We start from the raw sequence: 24,861 nt of genomic DNA, 5'->3' as shown, positions 1-24,861 counted from the left end.
GGGGTGGCCGTAGGCCTAAAATGGTGTAGTGGAATTAGCTGAGTTAGAATCACTAAGTTAGTTGGTTAGTGATATGTAAAGTTAAATAGATAATGAGTTGTAAAGTTAGTTAGCCAGCTGGCAGCATAGTTAGTTACAGCTGGCAGCATAGTTAGTTATATATATATACTTGTAAGTAACTTGTAAAGATACAACTTCAATACAGATAAAAATTCCCAAATCGATTCTCTCTGTTCTTCTTCCTTTCTTGAGTTCTTGTATTCTCTAATTTCCAGATTCAGATTTGATCAAAAACCTAACATAGAATGTCGTTGTTGATAATAGATGCACATAATCCTCCGTCGTAGTAAGTCTGATTAGAATGTTCCTCGTGTCTAGAACTCCTATTGTACATTCACTTTTGATTCCACATTTTCCTTAATTCCAGTATCTCCGGTTTGCCGTATGAGAATTTTCCAATAATGGCATACTACATATTCTCTTGGACAATTAGCGATTTGACTTCACGTAATGCGGGGTTCTCCATGAATAATTATAATTGTTTTAGGGGGAACTTTAGGGATCAAGGGAATAATGGGTTTTGGATTGAGGACCTTTGCATATTGTGTAGGGTTTGGCTCTATAAGGGTTGATTATATTCCAGATTTTTCGTTCCTGGAGAGGTGGAAAAGCCCCACTAGTGGTGGTTTTGGCCATGACGGCCGCTACTGGTGCTAGGTTTAGTAGGTTTTAGGTTTTTAGGTAGAGAGCGTTTTTAATAATCTTCAAGTTTTGTTGAACAAAATTATTGGTTGATGCTTGAGTAATAGTTTATTGGAGTTTTAATTTTCTGTTGGACAAGAAGATAGGCAAGGAAAAATGAAATAGTATACCAAAGTAATGATGGGGTCCAATGATTGGCCACCTGCATACAAAAGTAGATGAACATAGTGGTTTTCATGTCCAACAACAACAAGTTTTGTACTACTCCCTTCGTCTCATTTTATATGTCATCTTTTTACTTTGTATTTGCATTAAGAAATGATGTAACTTTATTCTTCTATCCTTATTTAATTTTTTTGGAACTCAAGTTTTCAATCAATGAATATGAATTAATTTATTTAACCAATGAACATGAATCATTTACTTAACTTTTCTAAGTTGGTCAAACGTATGTTTTTAATGCTAATAACTCACAAGGGTAATAAAGGAACAATATGCTAATTTATGCATTGATTTTATGAAATGACAAGTATTATAGACCAATTATTTATAGAAAGAGATGACATATAAAATGAAACGGAGAGAGTACCATTTTTTTTCAAGCATAAAAAGCTGAAAATACCATAAATATCCCTGACTGACTGGAAGCAGGCATGTTGACCATGACCTGCTTCCCTAGCCTCTTCTATTTTATATATAAGTAATACTGAAGTCAAAGTTTTGATAATTGGCAATCATAACAAATATTATATGTGAATTAGATAACATGTTTCAAACAATGAATTGGTAGTATTTATGATTGACAAATAACTATAGAAGAATCAGATTCTTATCATGTCTACGGGAGGAACTGGGTTACAAAAGTTCTATGGACGAAGTAAAATAATTAGGTAATGTTGGGAACAAAGTAGATTTTTAAGAGCAAGAGGAATTTCTTGAGAAAATTGGTTTATGGCATAGACACGTACTGGATCAAGGAACAAGAACTCAACATGAAAACATTATCATATTTATACAAAAGGAAAGAGATTTGAAATTAGGAGAAACCATATGAAGGCGGAAATATTTATGAAAATAAAACTCAATTGGGATTGGATTTCTTGGCCAAGTTTAATTGCCGCTAAAAATATATTTTTAGTGGCATTCCCCACTTTACTTCCTATTCAAGTGACTAAAGACCCTAGTACTTGTGTACATTAATTAGGCAGCCTAAAACAACAGTAACACTTCTAACAAATTAGGCTCCGCCCATGGTTCTCCTCTTTTACAATACACTACTTTATATTTTCTTTCGGTTTCTCATTCAATGTCTGGTATTCATATTGGAATCTGATTTAATTTAGATTCGCGTCGGAAAGAGGGATTCAAACCTGAGACCTGTAGTTAAGGATGAAGGAGTACTTACCACTCTACCACAATCCTCATTGGTTACTATTTATTACTACCTCAAAATATATACTACGCTATATTATTACCTCAAACCTGTAGAATTTATAAATATATAGTATAAATCCTCCTGTCTTCAGATATATTTTTATATGTATATATACTAGAAAAATTGTAGTAAATACCCATTAACACATAAAAAAATATTGGTGTATGTATCATGAATATATAGGTTAGCCCATGAATAAATACAGGCGTAATACCAACTAAGCTCCTAGTTGATCTTAGTTTTTGAAATGGAAACTTGAAAATATGAGTTTTCTAAGTTGTGATTTTTAGAATATGAAATTGCATTTGGACATATGTTTTACTTGAAAAAAATTAAAGTTTTCTGAGTGGAATTAAGTTCCAAAAATCCAAAAACTATTTTCAAATCAAATTTCATAGTCAAACAGATATTTAAAGACAATTTTTCAAAAATTACTCCCAAAATATATGACGAAACGTCAGCATAGTAATGAAACAAATAAAAAATTGACTCGATATACACCTGCAACACATATACCAAAAAAAGTACTAGTCACCTCAAACAAAGCTAAATTAAGCGGGCTCTTCACTTTTGATGCCCCATCATTGTCGGATTCTTCAAAAAATACTTTACTTTCAGAAAATTTGACACGTACCCATTGATATTTTTGAAGAGTTCAAACAACACGGCGCATTAAAAGAGAGATCATGCGTCCACATATATTTTTAACCACATAATGACAATGCATGCAAGAAAATTAGGTTCCAAAAGTCTTAATTAAAAATGAAAAGAGTTGAAAGCACATAAGTTTTTCAAGTAGCAGAATAAGTCACAAAGTTGAAAATTCTTCAAGCAAAGTACTTCAAAATGATGAAATTAAAGCAAAGCATATTTATTTCAAAGGAGCTCTGCGAGGAATTCCCTTCCTCTTGCGCTTCTTCTTCATCTCCACAATCTTTCCCCATTTGGCTTCCACCTACAAATTCCATCATACCATATGTTATTTGCAAAAATATTTATATGTATTGACATTGTAAAGATATAATACTCCTGTTGTTCCAATTTAAGTGTCTTGTTAGAGTGTTTTTCCGTTATATTTAGGGTAAATAACTCAAATCCAATACAACAATAACCACTTCTCAATTATATTAATAAGACTAAAGTTCAATTACGATTTCCAAAAATAAACATAACAATTGAAACGGTAAAACCCCAAACATATAGAAATATCGAAAGTAAGACTAGGGATTGTTTGCTGGAAGAAGGGAGATGAGAAAATACAGACACTTCAGAAGGGAGGTCAGGAGAACCAGACTTTTCACACAACAATAAGCCTAACCTATCTTTCCAACTTCTCTTCCTTTTAAACTAGTTGCTAATTGAGTCTGGATCTCAAATCAACCTTTGTGAAGGTCTTTTGGTTTTATTACTTCTTCTTGACACAATAACTAATTCCGTGACGTCAAAATCCATGTCGGACTGAGGTTGATTCATAACATTTAATACTCTCTATTACAATTTATATGACACTTTCATTTTTTTCAGTTCCGAAATTAATGATACATTTATATATATTTACTAACAATTTAGCTTTAAAATACTCATTTTACCTTAAATGAGAGATTTTTAACCACACAAACATCTGTGATTTATTTTGGACCATAAATATCAAGTCTTTATTTCTTAAAATCCATGTCGAGTCAAACAATATCACATAAATTGAGATGGAGGGAGTACGTTTTTTTCAATTTCAACATTCTATTTAGGATTATACAACAACAACAACAACATACCTAGTAAAATCCAAAAAGTAAGGTGTGGAGGGTAAAATGTACCCAACACTACCTTATGAAAGTAGAGAGATTGTTTCCAAAAGACCCTCGACTCAAGTCTCTCTTTATTTCTTAAACTATGTGCCCGATCGAGCATAATTTCCAAAATTCAGATTTCAAAAAAATATTTAAAAATAAAATAAAAATCATTGCGAAACAACCACTTAGTTTGAAATGGAGGGAGTGTTATGTACCTGGCAAGCAATACAACAGAAGCGAAACTGTTCAGGGTCATTCAATCTCCTTTTACAAGTGTAACAAGTAGGGTCTCCAACAATTAGAGAGCCAGATCCACAATGTGGCAGCGGATTCAAAGCAATTACCCATTTCTTGTTGCATTTGTATGGCTGCACATAGCAAATTATATATATCTCATCACTAACACATAGACACCATAATAACATATTCAGTGAAATCTCATCAGGTGAGGTATGGAAAGGGTATAGTGTACACATACTTTACTACTATCTCGTGAAGGTAGAGAAATTATTTCCGAACTAAACATACCGATACTAATTATGTAAAAACAACAAGAATTGCAAATTGTTACTACTTGTAAGGGTATATATAAATGAGTGAAATAATCAATCATTGTGCAACCGGTAGAAAACAGTGTGCACAGATCTATCCACTATAGACAACTTAGAAGTTAGGCTTTGTCAAGCTTAACTTCAAATGAAAATGTCTGAAGTTATATATGATTAAAGTTCAGATATTTTTTATATGAAGTCCAAACAAAAATAGCTAAACTTTAATGTACGTGCATCAGTGAATGAATTTAGGCAAACATAACAAAATCAACCATATGTTTCTTAAGTTTTAACAAAAGAAAAAGATTGAACTTCAGTCATTTTGTTCAGGTTCAACTTCAAACAAATGGTAGACTTGTAAATTTTTACCCACAAAATGACTTAATTAGTGGGTCCAAACAGAGATGAGGCAAGGGTGAGACTAGTAAAATGCTTGTTTTTAGGGTAGAGACCCCAAAAAATTAATACTGATTTTATGAATTTATTGTCATTTATAACAGAAGATTATAATAAAAAGTACAAATTTTAAATATGTATATACAAAAAACTATCTACTTTTTATCATAAATATTTTACAACTTTGAATTAAAAATCTCATCAATTGTTATATTAATATATAATATTTTTATAATAACATCCAAAATAATATAGTATAAACAAATGACTAACATTTCATTAACTAATATTTAATTCTCACTAACATGTCCAAATAAATTAATGTCCAGAGCATCAATTCATAATCAATATGATCTCTTTTCATCATTTCTAGATGTAACTACCTATATCAATTAAAATTTACCTGAATTTTGGTGCAGTCAATATATTTCTCCATCTCGTCGAGAGGAACAACGTCTTTGTAAACATGTCGATAAATCTTTAGTAGGTCATGCTCATTGTGTTTGTTTGTAGCAATGCAATTCCTGCATAAATCTGAATCACATGTGATACAATACTTGTTCAGCTCATTCTTTTGAAGTTCATCATGTACCAAACATGTCCCAAAAAATGTCTTCTTCAAAAATGGCCCTATCCATGCTGGCATATTCCTGCTAGGACGTTCCAATTCTCCCTACAAATATAATGCATTATGATATTTCATTGATCTAATTGAATTGCAAAAAAAAAATTCTCACTTTTCAAAATTACTCACCTGAAGTAATATTATCATCAAATATACATATTACAGGAAAATAAAAAACTGTTATAAACCTAATTATCTATTCAATAAGGCTTTCTCATTAGTTGAACAGTAAATTTACTTGGAACGATATTGTCATCAAATATACATACATCAAAAAAGTTATAAAGAAAACAAAATACTTATCAAACTAATTATCTATTAAGTGTCTCATCCAACAATTGTTTGATCAATGTTAATGAAATTTAAAGATTTAAAGTTCTATTAAGGCTTGTTTAGGAATGAATCAAATCCAATCAATTAAGTTTCATTGCTTCTTGTTAACAATGGAACTTAGCTAGTTGAAAGATTAATTTTTAGGAGAAACTAATACTTCACCTCTTTGTAGTTGACTAAGTTCTAAGAACATCTACATACATTTTATATATAATAATCAGAAATGTATGTTAAGATTTTCTTGACTCTTTCGTGAGGTTTTTTTTAGGATAAATATTAAATGATGAGAAACGTTTAGTGGAACACAAAAGAGAAACATTTCCAGAAAAAAATTGAGTCAATGAAAATATCCATCTCAATAATTAGAAATGAACAAAAAAACATGAAACAAATCATGTATATTTTTTTTGTTCAATTTCTCCTTGATATGTTGTCTGTGACTTAAGGGGTTGTTTGATATGCAGATTATATTATCTCGAGAATATAATTTAAATTATAATTCTTGAACTAACTTATCCTATGTGGGAAGTGGGATAAAATAATTCCAAATTTGATAGGAAGGTGGAATATTTAGGTTTCAGGGTGGAGTTAGATCTATATTGTCAATACAATACATATAAATTTAATCTCAAACTTAATTGTGGATATTTCATCTTGTCTAGCACACCAAACGATCCTAGTACTCATGGCATTTGCTTAACCCTCATCCCTTATCTTTCCATCACATAGAGAACTCATATCACCTACGATGGGCTTTTGTGACAATTTTTCTTTTAAGAGAGACATCTGATATATTTAGAACACACTAATCTAGATTTGGATCACATAAATTCCATTAAAGGGGAGAATAGTCCTTAACATGGTTTCTCCATTTACAAGGTTCTAATAAGACATTGGTTACGAAGGAAGGAATTTCATCCATCTGATCACATCGCTTGATGATCCACACCAATAATAGAAGGAAGGAAAGTTGTGTAGAGCTAGGGTCAATCACCTCACAAAACCTGAAAGAGGTGATATTGGTTGAATAAATGAATGACTATGAAACTCAATAAACTTTTTATAATGTGAGCTTGATTCTTTTTATTTAGTCAAGCATATGAAACTATTCAATAAAGGAATGACTATGAGACTCAAATAAACTTTTATCAATTTTAATTTGATATCAGAGAATTTGGACAGTTCATCAAGCCCTTTTTGCCTCACCTTCCTAATAGAAATAGGGGTAATTTACAAATAGGGATAATAAATTCACCAATCAAAATATTAGGAAACAATATTTTGAATTTCTTCATCGTAGTAAATTTTTCCAACCCAAAATACTAAGATAGAGGAGTACCCTTGACCACAATAAATCTATTACTGAGTCAATTTCAATAGACTTATTGAAGGGTTCAATTGACATGCATTCAATAGTAATTAAACCAATGAATTCATCAATTATGAGTCAAATACCCGCACATAACTGACATAGAACTAGTATTTTCTCTTACATCCCACTATAGATATGTAATAGAGTCTAGAGTTTACATGTGAATCAAAATTTTATTTTACTTCATCTTTTTATATTGACTTGTCAAGAAGATGATACCTCATTGATTGAAAGGAGGGTTTGAAGCAAAAAGATAGTCTCTAACATACTTGGAAGTTGGTTTGTAGCAAATAGGAAGTTTGTTTGACATGGTTAGGAGTGTTGTTGAAGTATAACTAGTGGCTCAATACATAGTTCGAAATAAGAGAGAAGCTCACATCAAGTCCATGAACCGAGTTGAAAGAAAGAACTCAACAAAGACACAGAAAGTAGGGTTTTACAGGATGATTTAGGGTAAAATGGTTATTTTATTCTATGTCGTGAAAATACTCGCTTTCTAACGTGAAAAAAAGTAGAATGAACATGAACTAGAATACAAAACTGTTGAAAGTTTGCATATTCTAGACTCCATTAGAGGAAAAAAATATGTACGTCAAAATAGAATATAGTTAAAATTACAAAACCAGTACACATTTAATTTTACGATACAGACAAGCCGTTAAAGCACAAGACGACTCCCCTCCCTCTCATTATATGACAAGAAAATGAGACATCCGATCCTTTTACACATTACTTGCCTGAAACTTGTCATTTTTTTTTTCCAAAATTAACGGTATGACATCATTAGTGAATAACATTTCAAGAATTGTTATGATCTATATTTATTAGTTCATATATTTTTAAAAGAAAGTTTGGAGTTGATGACTCAATTTTCTTTTTTGTTTTTATAATTTTGCATTACTTAAGCATATCATCATAAAGTGTAATGTGATCATAGTATATCTAGTACTTTTTAACTCTCATATTATTCATACTTGCTAATAATTAGTAGAGGTTTGCTACCTCATTAGGATATGTAAAGTAAGATCTAGCCCCTCTTAAGTATATTCATCCTACCAAAAATATATATTTTATTTTATGAATAAAAGACTGCAAGACATGTGGTATACAATCGTTAGAAAAATCTTTTATTTTTGTAAGGATATATATATATATATATATATATATATATATATATAACATGAAAGAGTTATCAAGATTGAAATATTTAACTGTTAAATAACTCAATTATACCCTCTAATTAGTCGAAATTGTTCACTGATTAAAAGTCATGATATTAGAAAACAGTAATTCTCTCGTAAAATCAAGTCTGGAAAACTTCCTAATATGTTATCATTTCTAGATGTCCACAAAGAGAAATTGTTTAAAACAAGATGATGTAATTAATTAAGTCCCAATATATTTCATTAATTAATTTTTATAATAATAAGTCATAACACAACTTTACAAAGTAGATTCAAATTCAATTTCTTCAACAATCGTTACATTTTATACAAATCACTTAAGAGGCTATCACACATATAGTCAGTCCCAGTGTTTTAAAAGGCGGGGTGTGAGGCGAGACGTTTTATACAGTACAGGGCGAGGCGTATGCCCCGAGACATGGGACGTAAGCCCATAGATCTATTGGGCATAATCTCATGTATATTCAATTTTATAGTTTTATTACTAATAAAATACGCAAAAGTAAACCTTTCAATGATTTTACAAATAAATTTTTATAAATAACTATTATAGAAATTATATTATGATTTTTATTTCAGATAAGTATTAATAATCAATAATGAAGAAAAAAAGTATTATAATTACTATTTGAGAAATCATTACACCAATAATAAAAAATATGATTTAAAGCAAAAAAAGTTAAAAAAATATATTAAAAATATGCCCAGGACTTACGTTTTTATGCTCGAGGCTTACGCCTGATCAAGTTTTAGAACTTACGTCTTATGAATCTGCGTCTTTAATTTATGCCCGGAGCATTTTTGGTACGACCCTCCCCTCCCCCCCCCCCCCCTTGAAAACACTGGTCAGTCATATGAAAATTCATCAACAATCAAAGGGAAAAAATAATTCTCTATTTCCTTTTTGAAATGGAAATGAATGAATAAAATGGTAAGAATTAAATCTCACACAAAACATAGAAATAAACAATCAGTTTTGAATAAATCAAAATTCCAATTATAAGATACCTATATCTTGAATATTAAAACTAACAAAAATTATATATAATTGAAAATCAATAATGCTACACATGTATAACGTATGTACCTGCTCATTTGTTTCAAAAGGTAATGAATCGGAGCTATTCATTTTTTCCCCAATTTTTCCCTCTCTAGAGTGTTTCAATTTTCTGAAAATGGTATTTGAAGAAGCCACATAGAACTACTTGTAGGATTTTATTGCTAGCCCTTGACGTGTACTAAATTGGCAAGACAACAATTGAAGTAATAAAGACAATTGTTTTAGTCAAATATTTTTTTGTTTAGAAGCACATAAGGACAAATGAATCCCTAGTTTTCTAACTGTCCGTTATATTTCAAGAGACAACGGAGATATGTTTGATGATAAAGTGTGGAACATTTCTTCCAGGTTTACCCTTACGATGAGAAGCGATGAATCCAAGACAGATTTTTGAGTAGGTAGAACATAGAATTTTGAGGTCAAATTATATGTATGTAATGGACAATATTGTCATTTCATTTTGCTTGTCAAATAGTGTGAACATGGAAAGATTTTGTAACTCTATGAAATTTTTCCCTTATCTATTCTAGTTCTCCATTTTAAGTTTTTTTCCTAAACAATCCTATAGGTGAAGTCAAGCTTTCTCACTTCAAAGTTTCTCCAAGTAAGGCATTTGCACACATTTATGATTTATCCATGTATGAGGTAATTAGATTTAGTAAAATTGAAATCAAGGCAAATTATTAATTGTGTGTTTTAATTTTTATTTTTACTAAAAAGGAAAGAAAATAAAAGGAAGAGGTAAATCATTGATTCTCTCTTTATATGTCAAGCTTGTTAATAATTCAACAATATTGTCTTGAGACGGATCTCAAAATTTAAGTGTGTGATTAATGGTAATTGGATCCACGGATAATTATTTAGGTTGAAACTTGTTATCATACAATGTAAATTAGCAAAAAACAAATTACATATAAAATATAGAAATACACTTAATCACGCAAGTTATTTGAAAATTTCATGTACATTTTTGTCATCATTGACAAATATATATATATATATATATATATATATATATATATATATATATATATATATATATTATATCACGTTAAAGATGTTTTGGCTGACTTATACCAAAATATAGATCTCAAATATTTTTAGAAGAAATTAGAAACCAAATTGAAAAAACTTGAAGTTTAAGAGGACAAAAAGGATAAGAAACCAATCTTTTCTTGGCTTGGGACTAGGATCTTCCTTTAATAATAAAATACATATAAATAAAGTGTTGAGAGATAAAATGTGTTGGGAAGATATAAAAAAGAAAGTCAAAATGAGTAGATTTATGCCTCATTTGGTGGAAGATTATGCACCTTTTCCTACTAAATTGTAACCCTTGGTGCCGTTCGAGCTACGTATTAGTGCAAGATTAACTCAGTTCTCATATGAAACTTTTTTTTAATCAAAATCTTAATATGAAGAGCATTTTGAAAGCAAATGTTTTAATCACTCCTAGTAAGTTTAGGCAAATATGAATTAGTAGGCTTTATGGATGATTAAATAAAGAGAAACAATTTTAGCTAAGCCTAACTATTGGGTCGGTTCGATCTGAATTCGTCCATTTAAGGTCAACCTTAATGGTCCCGATTCTAGGCCAAATTGGGTTGCCCTTAGGTCTGATTTAGGGGCTAGGGTTTTGGGAGAAAATACTATCTGACCCAACCCCGCCCTCGTAAGGGGTTTAGTCAGGTGTAACAGATTGAACTAATATTTTTTTCTTACTATGTTGTAACTTTGTATTAATATTTGAAATTATTAAACTTTATACTTTGTAAGAGGACAAAAACTATGAATAAAACCTCAAAGGATTAATGAGCCTTCAATTTTATTTATTGATAACTTTACAAAAAGACTTTGGATTACAGTCTACACTTAAAAAAAATAATATATAAGTAATATCAGCAGAAGTGTTATATATTGATAGGCATTATAGGCCAATTCCCAGTATTGGGACTGAAGTAAAGTACTTGATAGTTGTTCTTTGCCCGAAGCCCTCCTTCCACTTAGTTAGAAATACCTATAAAGCCTGTTAAACAAGTAAACAAGTACATTAACACATAATCGATTAACTCCACAACATCAGTGAAATAGATAACCTCATTCCCAACACAATCACTAGACATATAAGTTACCAAACAGAATCATCACAAAATTCTGCAATCAATATGTAGTCACACATAATCATAATTAGCCAACTTTGTATGCCCAACATTAAATCAAGCGCTATTCAAGAGAAATCGAAAAAAAATCCTTTTAGTTTTAGTTGTTTTTCTTATTTTTATTAATTTTTAGCAAAAAAATATAAAAATATGTCATGCAAGAATCTTAACTAAGGTGCTAGATGGGAAGCAATCCACCATTAACAGTGTTCAAAGTGACTATGTGCAGATATGAGGGTCGAAAACATCGCAAAAATGAAGACAAGGACGAAGACACGAAAAATCCCAGAATGGGTAAGTCTATTTCTACTCCCTCCTTCCATTAGAAGTTAGAACTCTTGAAAATATCCCTCGCGTTCAACAAAGCTTTAAGTGGTAAGTTTTCTTTATTATTTTTTCAATATTTCATGCTAAATTCATCCCTCAACTTTCCTTTATGCTCATGTTGAATTTATTGTTGTAATTTTTTATTAAAAGCTTCAAGCTTTCAAGATTATGGCATTGTTTGATTGTAGTATAATAAGGGTCATTTAAATTTTCTAAATAGCTCTAATAATTTCATCATAGTTAAAACACGATTCTCTACCTACTATAACCTCTTAAATGATTGAATTCAATTGGGAGTCTTCAAGTCACTAATTCATGTTTCTTTTACATTTCACTTTTAATTAGTTTAAACATATAAAGTTTAAATCTTAAATACATAATAGCACAAGTTAACGATCAACAAACTAAGCATGGTTGAGACAAAGTTGGGATATTGAAAGTCCACTATGTATTAGAAATCTTTTTTCATTCTTAAGCATCTTTACATAACATCTTTGTTGAGATTTTGTTATCGAGTAATAGAGGTGTCAATAGGGGCTGACTCATCCCATCCGGGCTGATCTATATAGGCTCTGAAATTTGATGGGTTAGGTCGGGCTAGCCCATTCTTTTTGTGGGCCAGAAAATGGCTAGCCTAACCCACAAGTACATGGGTAGCGGGATGTGTCAAGCCAACCCACTTTTTTAAAAGTATGTTTTTTATAATTTTTTAAATCAATATAATTTAAAAATATTATCTTATATAACAACAAGATAATATTACACGGTGTTAGTGTTACTACTTGTTAATCAAATCCACAAATACAATTATCGATCTTTATAAATATTTATCAAGTTTGATTTCAAGTAAAAGTATAAATAGCTAAGTAGAAATATTAACTTAATTTGATAAACATTATTTGTATTTAAATTTTAATATTTAAAACTTTAAATAGATTTTGAGTTTGGACTCTTGTTGTTTTTAATACTTCATTTTATTTTTATTTTATTTATTTTTTATTTGGCAACTAGGTCGGCCTACCCATACTGCTCAAGCCCAAATCAGCAGACTTATGTAGGCCAGACTAAAAAGCCCTTTTTTAAAATGGGCTTCAAAAATCTTAGCTCAACTGTTATTATTAAATCACGGATTAGGCCAGCTCGGCCAAACGAACCTAGCCCTACCTAATTTTGTTAGGTACTAAATTTTTTTTAAAAATAAATAGACTAATTAGATTTGATAAAATTTGGGTTAGATTGTCTTGATCCGTTCTATAACGCATCACTAAAATGTTTTTGACAGCGTCACCTACTTCAAACGTTAATTGGTTCATGATTTAGAGTCTAGCGAATTCATATATATATATATATATATATATATATATATATATATACTAGACATTGGAGCCCGTGCTAGCACGGGCCCAATATGTATCATTTTTTGTTTCATTTTTTGTCTTTAAAATATTCTATTGTTAATTACTGTAAATTATTGTATTTTCTAAGTAATTTTCAAATAATATATATTATTTCATTTGTCCAATTTATGTGTCACCGATAAAATTTGAAGAGTTAATTAGATCTTTTACATATTTTTATATCTTTTGAATATTTAAGTAAATAATTATTGTGATTTTTAATATTTTATACAATTATTTAAAAAAAATTAAACAACAAACAAAACAAATTCATCATAGGAAAATTACCAAAGCATCCTTGAATACATCAATAATGGGTCCCACTTTTTGTTTAAAAAAATATACATATTGGGAGGATATGTTTGTCCAAAGTGGAAATAAAATAAGTATAAAGCATTATAGTCTTTTAAAATTTTTAATTGTTAATTCTTATTGTATGATTTGTAATACTTTTACGCCATTTTTAAATAATAGATGTCATTTCTTCTTTCTCAATTTATGTAGTACTAAAAAAAATTGAGATTCAATCAAAATTTTTTTGTCTTTGAAATATTTCTAGCTGTTAATTACTGTAATTTATAGTACTTTCTAAGAAATTTTCAAATAATATATATTATTTCACTTGTCCCAATTTATGTGTCACCGGTAAAATTTGAAGAGTCAATCAAATCTTTTATATATTTTTATATCTTTTAAATATTTAAGTAATTAATTATCTTGATTCATAATATTTTATACAATTATTTAGTATAGTAAAATAAATTTAAAAGAAACAAACAAAACGAATTCATCATAAGAAATTACCAAAGTATCATTCAATACATCAATAATGGGTCCGACTTTTTGTTTTTAAGAAATTGCACATTCGAAGGATATTTTTGTCCAAAGTGGAAATATTGTGTAAAAAATGTGTATTTATTATGATTTTGAATGTTTTGTGGGGTAATAGGACGCACGCAAAGTTAAGGTATCTTTTTGAAAATCTGAGACAACTTCAAGTATCACTTAATGTTTTTTCTCAAAATCTAATTTACTTTCGTAAAGTATGTGTCAGATCAAAATAAGATTAACAAATTCAAAAGGAATGAGTAATAAATAGCTCATACAATGACATATTTATTATTTAAAAGAAGTACTCATTTTGGTTGAAAGCTAACAAGATAGTTACAATGTAACTAAATACTATAAAAATCTTTGCATTGTGGCTTATTTTATATATATTTATATATATAATAAGTGGGAATATCTACTAATTAGCACATGACAAGTGTTGGATGATATGTGCTTCATAGTGTTGTACATTCTTCTTTTATGGTTGTACCTTTAAAATTTATATTATTGGACAATTTAACATCATTAATTACCTACTACTTTATTAGACAAAAAGTTTGACCTTATTTGGGCCCATTTATTATTTATATGTTTTCAATTTTCAATATATGTTGTCTATCTAATTCTTTTTCCAACCTTTTATTTTAAACTTCTTGAAATTTAATTACCTATTTATTACTCTCTCTATGCACTTTTAAATGTTATGATTTCCTTTTTAGAGTCAAACTATAAGAATTTTAACTAATAGTTTACAATGTGTTTTTTCATCATATTCATAGGCAAAAAATTACAATTTATAGTACTTTTTGTATAGATTTTGCATATATATATTTTTTTAAATATCGAATTAATACAATCTGATTTAACTTTCAAAATTAGTCAAATGGACTTTCAAAAAGCGCAACATGACAAATACAAGTGGACAGAGAGAGTATATTTTAGCTACAAAATATATTAGAGGTACAACTTTTTTAAAAATTTAAATTTTTATTGCGTTGACTCTTGAAATCTTATCATTGTCATATGAATTTGAACAAATTATATATTATTAAAAGTTACATAAAAGATGCTATAAATCACAATAATTAGCAATTAAAATATTTTTAAATCATATAAGAAATTTTGTTGACTAATTGGAATAGAATAAGTAACATGTACTATTTGAAAATAACGTCAAAATTTCTAGAATTCACAATAAATTAACAACTGAAAATATTTATGATTATTCATGTGAATTGAAACATGAGTAACCTATATTATTCAAAATTAACTCAAAAATACTATAAATCACAACAATTTAATAACTTCAAATATATTTTTAAGAAAACTTATAAAAAATCGACTAATCTTCAAATTCCATTTATATCACATAAATTAAAACAAAAAAATTAATATTTATTGGGCCCGTGCTGGCACGGGCACCAAATATCTATATATATGTGTCACAAATGGAAAAGTCCCAATCAAGGAAGCAACATATATCATTTACAAATGACTTAAAAAGCATTAAAAATTACAATAATTACCAATTTAAAATATTTAAAAGCTATATAAATCCAAGAATTTCAGGGGGCACTAGCATGAGCAAAAATTGTTGAAAAGTCTACTGTTTGAAATAGAGTAAAACAACCCAAAATATACAATACGTTGACTGACAGAATTCTATCAGACTCACATATATTGGGACAGAAAAAATAACACATATCATTTTAAAATTACCAAAAAAGTATTATAAATAATAATAATTAACAACTTAAAATATCTGAAAGACATTTTAAAAGGGTTAATTTTGTAATTTTATCCATATCACATAAATTAGGACAAAGTGACCAGTAATGTACGTTATTTGAAAGTTACATAAAAATATCATAAATCACAATAATTAATAACTTAAAACATTTTTTTTTAAAATATGAAAATTTGGATGACTCTCCAAATTTCATTTGTGTCACATAAATTGAGACAACAAAAATAACATATATTGGATCCATTTTAATTTATTTGTCTTATTTTTTATATTTTTTTATATTTAAAAATTGCGTAAAAATCCTATAAATCATGATAATTGATAATATAAAATATGTTTTGAAAAAAATACAAAAAAATTCAACTGATTCTTGAAGTGAATCTATCGTAAAAATACTATAAATCATGATAATTGACAACATAAAATATTTCAAAAATGTTGTATGTGGGTAGTCTTATTATGCCTTAAATAGCGTCAAAGAAAGTATAGGTTTTTCATAAAAAAACTTATTCCTTTATCCACGCAAACAATCGCTTCAAAAACTCGATTATTAGCCCCAAAACATACCATTTATATTATTGGGCCCGTGCTATTATCTAGTATATATATATATATATATATAGTGACTGAGATATTTATGAAGTACTCTTCTGTCCCATTTTATGTGGGATTTTTTCTTTTTTAGTCTGTCCCAAAAAGAATGTCATCTTATTATAATTAGAAATAATTTAACTTTAAAATATCTCATTTACCCTTAATAAAATAATTTTCAACCACATAAATATCTAAAAATTGTTTTAAATCATAAGTTTTAAGTTTTTTTTTTTTTTTTAAATATCGTATCAAGTCAAATTGGGCAACAATGAATGAGAATGAGAGAGTAATTTTTTTCCTGATTTGACTACTACGATGGGACTTCTTGGCATCATGCCCTTGAAACTTAATTGGAGCTGATATGGTGCCAAAAAAAATAAAAAAATCATATCACTAATGATAAACACATGGAGTAAAAAAATTTCAATACAAAAGAGTTAAAATATAAGGATGTATTCACGGAGAAATCAAGAAGTATCAATATGCACAATTTTCAGATGAAGGGGTGCCAACCAAGTACTCCTTAAATATATGGCTCCGTTATATATATGATAAAATTTGAGAAGATTTTTTATTTTAGTTCGATCCGATGCTTAAAATTCACTTCCTACCTAAAAACTCAATTCTATCATTAGATGCACAATTTTGTGAAATGGAAGGATGAGTGAAAGCTTAATGTAATAAGTTGTAATTCATAAATTTGTGTCTTGTTATTTCCTCAACTAGCCTCTTCCGTTGCTGAAAGTTTTGTTCTTCCATGGCTATATATCAATATCAAATTATAAGAAGTTTGAAGGGATGTCTCTTAATTTAGAGGGGGGTTTATAGAATATTTTTTTGTAAAGATGATTTCAGAAAGTAATAAAATGACAAAAATAGTCCCTTTTTTTTAAGGACAAGTTCAAATTAGTTCTTTAACTATTTACTTCGTAGTTTCGTCGATACTTTAAGTTTATCAAAAGATAATGTTTATATTAACTTAGGTTTGCTTCTTTTATATTGTACAAGTTTAAAATATGTATCATAAGTGAAATAGATACGTGAATTAATATGAAATAATTATTTCACTCATAGATGTTTTTATTCAAACAACCATTGCTACATATTTTATAAGCAGTAGGACATTACCTAGAATATATCTAGATACATATCCCTTTATTCATATTCTTCACACCAAAGGGTAAAGACATACAAAGACAACACTAAACATAGTAGTGTTGATGGGAAAAGGTACAAAGACGAAAATTAAAAAAAAAACAAATGTACGCGCACGCACATAAACACACATAGAGATAGATAGATAATAGATAGATCGTTGATATTGTTCAAGGAAACGGGGAGCATTCACTGTATGTACCACCACTGGGGGACTTCTTCAGCTTACACCACGGGCAGAGGGTAATTCCGAAGCAGTCGGAGTTTCTGGTGCAATAATCGTTACAAGTTCCCAAATCATTTGAGGGAAATAGCTTCATTTTCAGCAATGTTTCTTCTGGCGGCATGTCTCGAAGAGCCATCACTTGCATATTAACTGCATATATTATGATTAAGATCCATGTAAGAATTCGAATTATAATGTAAAGATACATAGTATAAAAAAATAATTTACTTTACTTAAGTATCATAGAAAATCATAATGATCAAAATTGGATAAACTTTGGTTACAAAGAAAAAAAAAATTGCTTAATGACACTTTGTGGCCATAAGGCAAAGTAATTTTGTGATTTCATTATTATAAAAAAGATAGTTTATCGGGGATAATTACCCCTTGAACAAATATGGCACTATTACTTTTATCTCTCTCTCACCTCTCTTCTTTATTCCAGATCTATAGTCATTATTGAAAGTTTCTCATTAAATTACAACGTAAAATAGTAATTGCCAAATTTAGAGCTTCAAAGCATCATTAATACGATAATTTAGTAAAATATATCTCTAATTGAATCATTCTTAAGGGGTGGGCCAAGTCAATCGGCATCAAGTAATATAAAACGGAGGGTGTATATATCTCTTGGAAAACAAGTTTATACAAATGAGGAGAATGACTTCTTTAATCAAAACAAAAAAAACAAGTTACATAATGTCATTGTAAGTTCATTATCTCTTCCACATCCCCTCCCCTACCACCCCCACTCTCCGCCACATCCAACTCCATAGTGTTTTGCTAGATAATATATATATATATATATATATTTTTTTTTTTTTTTTTTTTTTTTTATTTATTTTTTTTAATTATTATTATTATTATTTTTTTTTTTTTTCGCTTACCTACCAAACATTAGAAAATCAGTAATTAAAAAAAATATTTTCCTCCTTGTATATACCATGATACCAAACACATGCATATGAATTCCAAGAAATAATGAAAAAATTAAGAGAAGTGTTATGAACCTAAAGTGGTCGTCAAGAGAACAACGAAGAAGATAGCAAACTTCATCTCTGAATTTTTGGCAGCCGTTATGGTTTTGGATTAATTGCTAATTGATGAACAGAAGAAAAGTGTTGTGTGGTGATTTTATTTTTCTTTGAGAAGGGTCCAATTTATAGGCCCCATAGTATACAGTTATGTTGATTAAATATTCACTAATAATTGTACTAGTCTTAGAATAAAAAGCAGAGTTGAGCAAATAGTTTATTTTATTGGCCAGATAACGTTTTTAATGAGGCAACAAATAATGCGTATTAAAGATATGTATATTCTTTTTTTCTTTACTAAGAATTTTTCACGAGATTTTTCCCACTAAGATTTTGACAAGACACATTATCTGTATACGGATATTCAAGGGAAGTGTTATAAAATATTATAGTGTAAATGTCCACTATTTCAAGAATTTTACTCTCACTAATTAAGGGCCCGTTTGGCCATGCGATATGGTATTATGATATGGTATCATGATATTGAATCATGAGATGAAATTGAAGTTTTGTTTGGACATGCGATATGAAATTTTTTTGTTGTATATTTTCTCATAAACATAAAAATCCAAAAAGTTGTAAAACTATTAAAATATCCCCAATTGTTTATTCAATCTTATCAAATAAACAAAAAATTATAAAATCGCATAATAAATAATTACAAAGCTATTTGTTCTCCACTTAAGTAATTGTTTCATCTAACTTTAATTTAATAAAAAAAATTAACATAAATTGTAGTGTATTAGTCTTTATTATAATCCTCCCACATAGTACAGACAACTTCCTCACGTTGAATTTGCATTTTTCGATCATGTGATCGAGAAGATGAACCAACATTGTTACTTTGCGCCATTTGTTGGTCAATATCATCCACAACTATATTTTCATGCTCATAGAGCATAAACACTTCATCAGTACTTTGGTATTCTCGCAAATAATTATGTAACACTGCACAAGTTATGACAATTTTCACTTGTGTATCAATATTATAATGGTTCATCCCTTGTTTCAGTATTCTAAATCTATTTTTCCAAGCTCCAAAAGTCTGTTCAATCACATTGCGCAGAGATAAATGCCTATAATTAAACAATTCTTTGGCATTTTGAGGCTCTCTTTCACTTTCTCGGTAATCTTGCAAATGATAGCGTAGTCCTTTGTATGGAGTTAAAAATTCTTTTGTGTTTCGGAAATCAGCATCAATAACATAATATTTATCTACCAACAAATATTTTATAAAGAATTACTAAAAGCATATGTGATGTAAATGAGATAGCTTTGTGTAAATAAATAATAATTATTCTAAGGATGTAATTTAAAGTTACCATGTGACGGAAATGTAAATTGTGGCGTTGGTTCAACAAGTGCATTCACAAGTACTTTACTATCATGTACAATACCTTCCCAACTAGAAGCAACAAAGGCAAGCACATAAGACATTTTGTGATGTTCTTCCTTTGCGATTACGATATGCTTGTTGCACCGCTTTAGGAACCTCCCCTTCTATATATGTTCCATCAATCGCACCAACACAATCCTACCAAATAAAAGATACATCAATATTAGTTTAGTGAACATAAAATAAATTGGAAGCATTATAGAATGCACTTCATAAAAATAATGTTGTAAGAGTAATACAAATAGTGTTTCCAAGACAATGCAAAGTCATAAAATAAATATTATCTCTTTAAACAAAGTTGATAGGATATATGTAACAAAATACTAATAACTTACCCATAAAATATAAATGTGCACTTATTAAGGCCATAAAATAAATTTCTAACTCAACAATCGGTTGGTGTGAGTTTGTAATGACCCTAAAGGTCATTTTTGGAAATTTTGCATAAAATGACCGTTTTACCCCTCCCGATAGTTGCCCCGAGTCCTAATTTTTGTATTTTTGAAGTTGGTTTGAAGGAAAATTGATGAAAAGTTGAGTTTTTGGAAAGTTGAGTTTTTAAGAGTTAAAGTTTGGTTAAAAGTGCTATTTCGAGTCATTTGGAGTTTCGAGACTCGAATCAGATTTCCGTCGATTCCAGCAGTTTTAGAATGTTGAAACGGGTCTATGAGAATTTACGGAGTCGAATTTGGAGTTAAAACGAAGATTTGAGGTCCTAAGTTGCAAAAATTGTGAAATTTTGATCAAGAGTTGACTTTGGTCAACAAACGAGGTTCCGGTGCTCGAAATGGAATTCCGAGGGCACCGTTGGATTCAGGGGGTGATTCTAAGTCTAGAATGAGTCTTTGTTGAATTTTTAGAGGCCCCGAGTGCGTTTCGAGTTTTTGAGCCTAAAGTTAGTTTCTTGACGCCTTATCGGATACCGGGTCAAGGAGATCTCGAATTCAAATTCCGACAATTTCATTGAGTCCAAAATGTCATTTTCAAGCTAGTAGCATATTTGGTTTGTGTTCGGGAAGTGCCAAATGAGTTTTGGGTGATCTTTTAAGCTTCTTGGATGCTTTGACACTATTTCAGCAAATTGTGGCAACTAAAGGGTTCATTATTAGTTTTAAAGGTTGAAAAATTATCCCGAAGGTTCTGAAATTTTGAGCATGAATTATAGGACTTATCTGCAAATTTTGGTGCATTTTTGCTAACCCGAGATTGGACTTTTATCGCAAATAAGAAATAATTGTTTACCGAGTAGAAATGATATTTGACTGGGCAAACGAGCATGAAATTGAGCTCCGATTGAACGAGCAGGTCCGTATCATTATTTAAGACATTTACAAAAAAGAATCGGGTCATTTCACTATCGTATGAGGAAATTACGGCCTTTTTAGTGAAAGATTAACTGCTGTTTTTCTGGTGCATAACAGCCATGTACTGTTATAAAAATCTCAGACTGTGTTCATTTGGTATTTTGAGCATATCGAGAGTTCTAGAGATTGGAATGGAGTGATTCTTACGGGTTTCTTCTTGAATTAATATGAGGGTTAGTATTCAATCTTCAATTCGACATTTTCTCATAATTTCTTTATCTGGTTTTTTTTCCTATCCGTAAACCTCTTGGGAAAAATTGGGGTTTTATCGATTTGGACTCCCTTTTTGATGAAAAAGGTATATTTACGATCCTTATGTTATGGGTAAACTGATTTTAACATAAAATTATTGATTCATCGATTATTTTCATCATATTAACCGCGTACAATTTGGACTTTCCCGGTAAAGTTAAAGTTTGATAAATTGAGAATTTCAAGGTCGATCTTAACTCCATTTTTGATGAAATTTCATTTTTGAACTTATCTAAGCATGGGTAAGATGTTTTTCAAGAGATATTTCATTTTCGAGTCGGGGTTTCGGATCCGAATATTTTAGGCTTCTTCAAGAACATGGATTTTCCTTCAAATTGAGTTTGTGAATTGATTTCAACTCCGTTTTCAAATTGGTTTTCACCATTAGTTTCCAAATACTATAAGGATCATTTTACATAAAAAATTTCCAGATTTGGGTATCGTTTTCCGGTATGAGACTTTTGGACCGTTTTGCCCTTTTTCCCTAAATTTCTTGATTTTGGTGTCATTGGACTCGAATTGTGATTGTGATTAATTGTTTGAATAGATTATTGTGATCCGGATTATACTCGGAAAGGAAAGGCTCAAGTCAAGTAACTTTTGGAGTTCGTTTTAAGGCAAGTGGCTTCCAAACTTTGTAAAACTCTTAGACTACGCATGACTACTTTCCAAATTGTGTTGGGGAGTAATGGGGAATAAAACGAGCTAAATGTGTTATATGTGACTTGAATTTGTTGAATAAGTCATGTGATAACTGATATTGAGGGGATAAAAGAGCATGAGTAGGCTATGATTGATACAAACATTGATGTTGAGACAGATGATGTGTAATACTATGATGTGGTCGTGATATGGTTGTGATTGAGACAGGTGATGTGTAATACTATGATGTGGTCGTGATATGGTTGTGATTGAGACATGTGATGTGTAATACTATGATGTGGTCGTGATATGGTTGTGATTGAGACAGGTAATGTGTAATATTATGATGTGGTCGTAATATGGTTGTGATTGAGACATGTGATGTGTAATACTATGATGTGGTCGTGATATGGTTGTGATTGATGACATGTGCATATTCACTATTCATCCCATGTGTGAACTATCTGTTGCATGAGTTCTGAGACACTGATATGAGGATGGATGGATATGAGACACAGTTGAGACTAGCTCCGGCTAGAGATATATGAGATGGACTAGCTCCGGCTAGCGATTTGTATGCCGATGGGATCTGGTTCCGGCGGTGATACATGGTCCATGTGTGGCCCCATGGGTTCTGATTTGAGTATTCAGCGCGGACTGATTACGTCAACAGATGTGTATCGTAGGACAAACATGCATCACGACTACATGACATCATTATTGCATTTTGCATTGCATTTGCCTTATCTTTGTCTGTGATGTGTGGATTGTATCGGTTTACCCTTCTTATGTGGAATTTGATCTACTTGTTCTTATTTGTTGATCTGAGGTTGATGAGAATATACTGTTGGTTCTGGCTGTTGAATATGATCTGTTTAGTATAGGTTGGTTAGTTTGCTGCTAGATTGAAGTTTCGGTGGTTCGGTTGGGTTTGAAAGGAGTTGTTTGTAGCTGCTAGTTTTGCTTAGTTTAGAGTTACTTGCGAGTACCTGTGGTTTTCGATACTCACCCTTGCTTCTACACAATTGGGTAGGTTGACAGCTCTCTCTCAGATTCGGCTTAGTAGTTTCTTTAGTAGATTGAGCTTCGGGACATACTCAAGAGGTAGCGGTTCATTCCAGACGTGCCCTTGAGTTATCTTTACTTTCAGTTTTGTTCTATTCGAGAACTATACTCTGAGATTTGTATATTTTTATTCGAATTATGTATTTAGAGGTTTGTACATGTGACAACCAAATTCTGGGTAGTGTTGAGTCTTAATTAAAGTCTTCCGCTTATTTATTATCTTTTATTCTCGTATTTCTACTTCTCTATCGTTGTGGTTGGGTTAGGCTGACGTGTCCGGTGGAAAATGGACACGTGCCATCACATCCGAATTTGGGGTGTGACAGAGTTAAAGTGACTATATGTTGGTGAGAATAATAAATTCTATGTCGGTGAGAATAATAAATTTTAAAAAGTAATGATGTGATTATAGATTTTATTTACATATGAAATAAATGGTTAGTAGATATAAATGTGGGTTGTTTTAACAAAATATAAACTCGTGGATCAATTTTTGTATTAAAATATCTCAAATCATGATATGGAATTCCCATATAATTCCATTTCATGGTTTTTGGAGAATATAGAATCACATCTCATGATATGGAACAATGAGATGGAATCAGCGTAAAATCGCATGGCCAAACGCCTACTAATTATCTCCATTACTTCATCCATTATGAAGATAACCTCCGCTTTTATGACTATTATTCTAGTAACCTTATGCCTCCATAATCTCTTTCATTATTTTCATGATTAATGTCATATTTATGACTGACCTTTTGTACACCTATATGTAACACTATAAATAGATCAGAGACGCAAGAATTTATATTGTATACACTTGATGATACTTATTGAAAGAATAAGAAAACTCTTATCTCTTGTCTCTCTATTTCTATTGTTCTTATCTTTAATATTCTTGTCTTATTGCTTTAGTTTTACATCAAGTTAACAATACGATTGACCTACCATCGAAGGATATTGATAAATATAATGAAGGTAAAAAATATTTTACTAATGGAATCTATTTTATATTTTACTTTGTGATTATTATGCACCATCAATTTGCTTACCGTCTCAAAATCAAACGAGTCTTGAAAGTGCTTTTACTTTGAACAGACTTTTACCTTAATTATTTTTTATTTAAAAAGTAAAGATAGTTTAGTAAGTTAATAATATGTAAAGAATTTATAGTTGACATGTGTTTAGTTTGAAATTATTCTTTATGGTCTTGTTTTATTG

General features: G+C 30.0%; 2 protein-coding genes across 2 annotated transcripts; both read right to left on the bottom strand.

The window, feature by feature from the left end:
- Positions 1-3,008: 3,008 nt before the first annotated feature.
- Positions 3,009-9,517, bottom strand: LOC125839728 (protein RGF1 INDUCIBLE TRANSCRIPTION FACTOR 1-like). The gene is made up of 4 exons (XM_049518715.1): positions 9,476-9,517; positions 5,278-5,547; positions 4,143-4,295; positions 3,009-3,092 (listed from the first exon to the last, which is right to left on the bottom strand). The coding sequence occupies exons 1-4, from the start codon at positions 9,515-9,517 to the stop codon at positions 3,009-3,011; spliced, it is 549 nt and encodes a 182-aa protein (XP_049374672.1).
- Positions 9,518-17,592: 8,075 nt separating this feature from the next.
- On the bottom strand, positions 17,593-18,967 carry LOC125839726 (fruit-specific protein-like). Its single transcript, XM_049518713.1, has 2 exons — positions 18,895-18,967; positions 17,593-18,034 (listed from the first exon to the last, which is right to left on the bottom strand). Exons 1-2 carry the CDS (start codon positions 18,938-18,940, stop codon positions 17,829-17,831), a joined length of 252 nt encoding a protein of 83 aa, XP_049374670.1. The 5' UTR covers positions 18,941-18,967; the 3' UTR covers positions 17,593-17,828.
- Between the last annotated feature and the right edge of the window lie 5,894 nt (positions 18,968-24,861).

This window comes from Solanum verrucosum, unplaced genomic scaffold (assembly GCF_900185275.1).
Source record: "Solanum verrucosum unplaced genomic scaffold, falcon-dt-bn FXZP01000175.1, whole genome shotgun sequence".
NCBI lineage: Eukaryota > Viridiplantae > Streptophyta > Magnoliopsida > Solanales > Solanaceae > Solanum > Solanum verrucosum.
Note: the sequence above shows the minus strand (reverse complement) of the source record. Positions and strands in the feature narration are given on the sequence as shown.

Coding starts and splice junctions, on each gene's coding strand:
- LOC125839728 (XM_049518715.1), bottom strand. CDS start 9,517: ATGAATAGCTCCGATTCATTACCTTTTGAAACAAATGAGCAG. Junction 5,548..9,475: donor CTTTTGAAACAAATGAGCAG/GTACATACGTTA, acceptor TTATATTTGTAG/GGAGAATTGGAACGTCCTAG. Junction 3,093..4,142: donor TCTGTTGTATTGCTTGCCAG/GTACATAACACT, acceptor TGGAATTTGTAG/GTGGAAGCCAAATGGGGAAA.
- LOC125839726 (XM_049518713.1), bottom strand. CDS start 18,940: ATGAAGTTTGCTATCTTCTTCGTTGTTCTCTTGACGACCACTTTAG. Junction 18,035..18,894: donor TCTCTTGACGACCACTTTAG/GTTCATAACACT, acceptor TAATATATGCAG/TTAATATGCAAGTGATGGCT.